General features: G+C 55.7%; 1 protein-coding gene across 1 annotated transcript; it reads left to right on the forward strand.

The window, feature by feature from the left end:
* Positions 1–108: 108 nt before the first annotated feature.
* On the forward strand, positions 109–376 carry ENH_00045580 (hypothetical protein; the record flags this gene model as incomplete). Its single annotated transcript, XM_013580972.1, has 1 exon — positions 109–376. A coding segment is annotated over one exon (268 nt), but the record flags the coding sequence as incomplete, so codon positions are not given.
* Between the last annotated feature and the right edge of the window lie 1,124 nt (positions 377–1,500).

The raw sequence follows: 1,500 nt of genomic DNA on the forward strand, positions 1-1,500 counted from the left end.
GTACCCCAGCCCCCAACCCAACCCCCAAACCCCAAACCCTAAACCCTAAACCCTAAACCCTAAACCCTAAACCCTACCCGTCCTCGGGAGTGTAAGTTATTTTCACAGTCCCCGGCCCCGGCACGCGGAACTCCACCGCTTGGTACTGATCGCCGAAGGCGTGGCGGCCAATTATTATGGGCTTTTCCCACGTGGGCACCAAACGCGGGACCTGCAGCAGCAGCAGCAGCAGCAGCAGCAGCAGCAGCAGCAGCAGCAGCAGCAGCAGCAGCAGCAGCAGCAGCAGCAGCAGCAGCAGCAGCAGCAGCAGCAGCAGCAGCAGCAGCAGCAGCAGCAGCAGCAGCAGCAGCAGCAGCGGCGGCGGCGTCGGATGTAGTAGGGGAGGAAGTGGGGGTGGGAGGGAGGTGCGAGGTTAGGGCACAGTGCAAGAAATGCTGGTGCTGCTGCTGCGGGTGCAGCAGCAGCAGCTGCTGCTGCTGCTGCTGCTGCTGCAGCTGCTGCTGCAGCTGTTGCTGCTGCTGCTGCAGCTGCTGCAGCTGCAGCTGTTGCTGCTGCTGCAGCAGCTGCAGCGAGACGCAGAGCAGCCGGAAAGGTCACAGGTGTGTTCCCACACTTGCCCCATAGGTTGCAAACTGCTGCTTGGGCCTAGGGTTTAGGGTTTAGGGTTTAGGGTTTAGGGTTTACGTTTTTGACGATAATTGGCATCCTGAAAATGGTTCCTCCCAACGTGTTTCGAATTGTGGCATTTGGGGACTTCCACATCTTCTTGAGGCCGAACTCTGCGCGCAAACCCTAAACCCTAAACCCTAAACCCTAAACCCTAAACCCTAAACCCTAAACCCGTTACCCTCATCCCATGACTTGCAGCGATGACTCCCCCGGGCCCGCAGCTTCGTCGGCGCACCCCCCCTGCGGACTCAGCCTTCAGCGTTCAGGGTTTAGGGTTTAGGGTTTAGGGTTTAGGGTTTAGGGTTTGGACCTTTGACTCTTTCTTCGTCGGGGGTGATGGTGGCGCACTTGACTCCAACTCCAACTCTCTTAATTGCTGCTGCTGCTTCCAAAGTCACTTTGTCTTCTGTTGCATCTCTGTTTTCCAAACTCAAGTCGAAGTACTCTATCGGCAGGTCCAGGTACTTCAGTATTAGCTGCGAACAAACTAGGGTTTAGGGTTTAGGGTTTAGGGTTTAGGGTTTGGGGTTTGGGGTTTGGGGGGTGGAGGAGGAAATGCGCACAAATTTGGGTTTAGGGTTTAGGGTTTAGGGCTGCGGCCGTAGTACTCGATCGGCAAGTCCAGGTACTTCAGTATTAGCTGCGAACAAACTAGGGTTTAGGGTTTAGGGTTTAGGGTTTGGGGTTTAGGGTTTGGGGTTTGGGGTTTGGGGGGTGGAGGAGGAAATGCGCACAAATTCGGGTTTAGGGTTTAGGGTTTAGGGTTTAGGGCTGCGGCCGTAGTACTCGATCGGCAAGTCCAGGTACTTCAGTATTAGCTGCGAACAAACT

The sequence above is a fragment of the Eimeria necatrix genome, genomic scaffold (assembly GCF_000499385.1).
Source record: "Eimeria necatrix Houghton genomic scaffold, Enh_scaff3434, whole genome shotgun sequence".
NCBI classification, from domain to species: domain Eukaryota; phylum Apicomplexa; class Conoidasida; order Eucoccidiorida; family Eimeriidae; genus Eimeria; species Eimeria necatrix.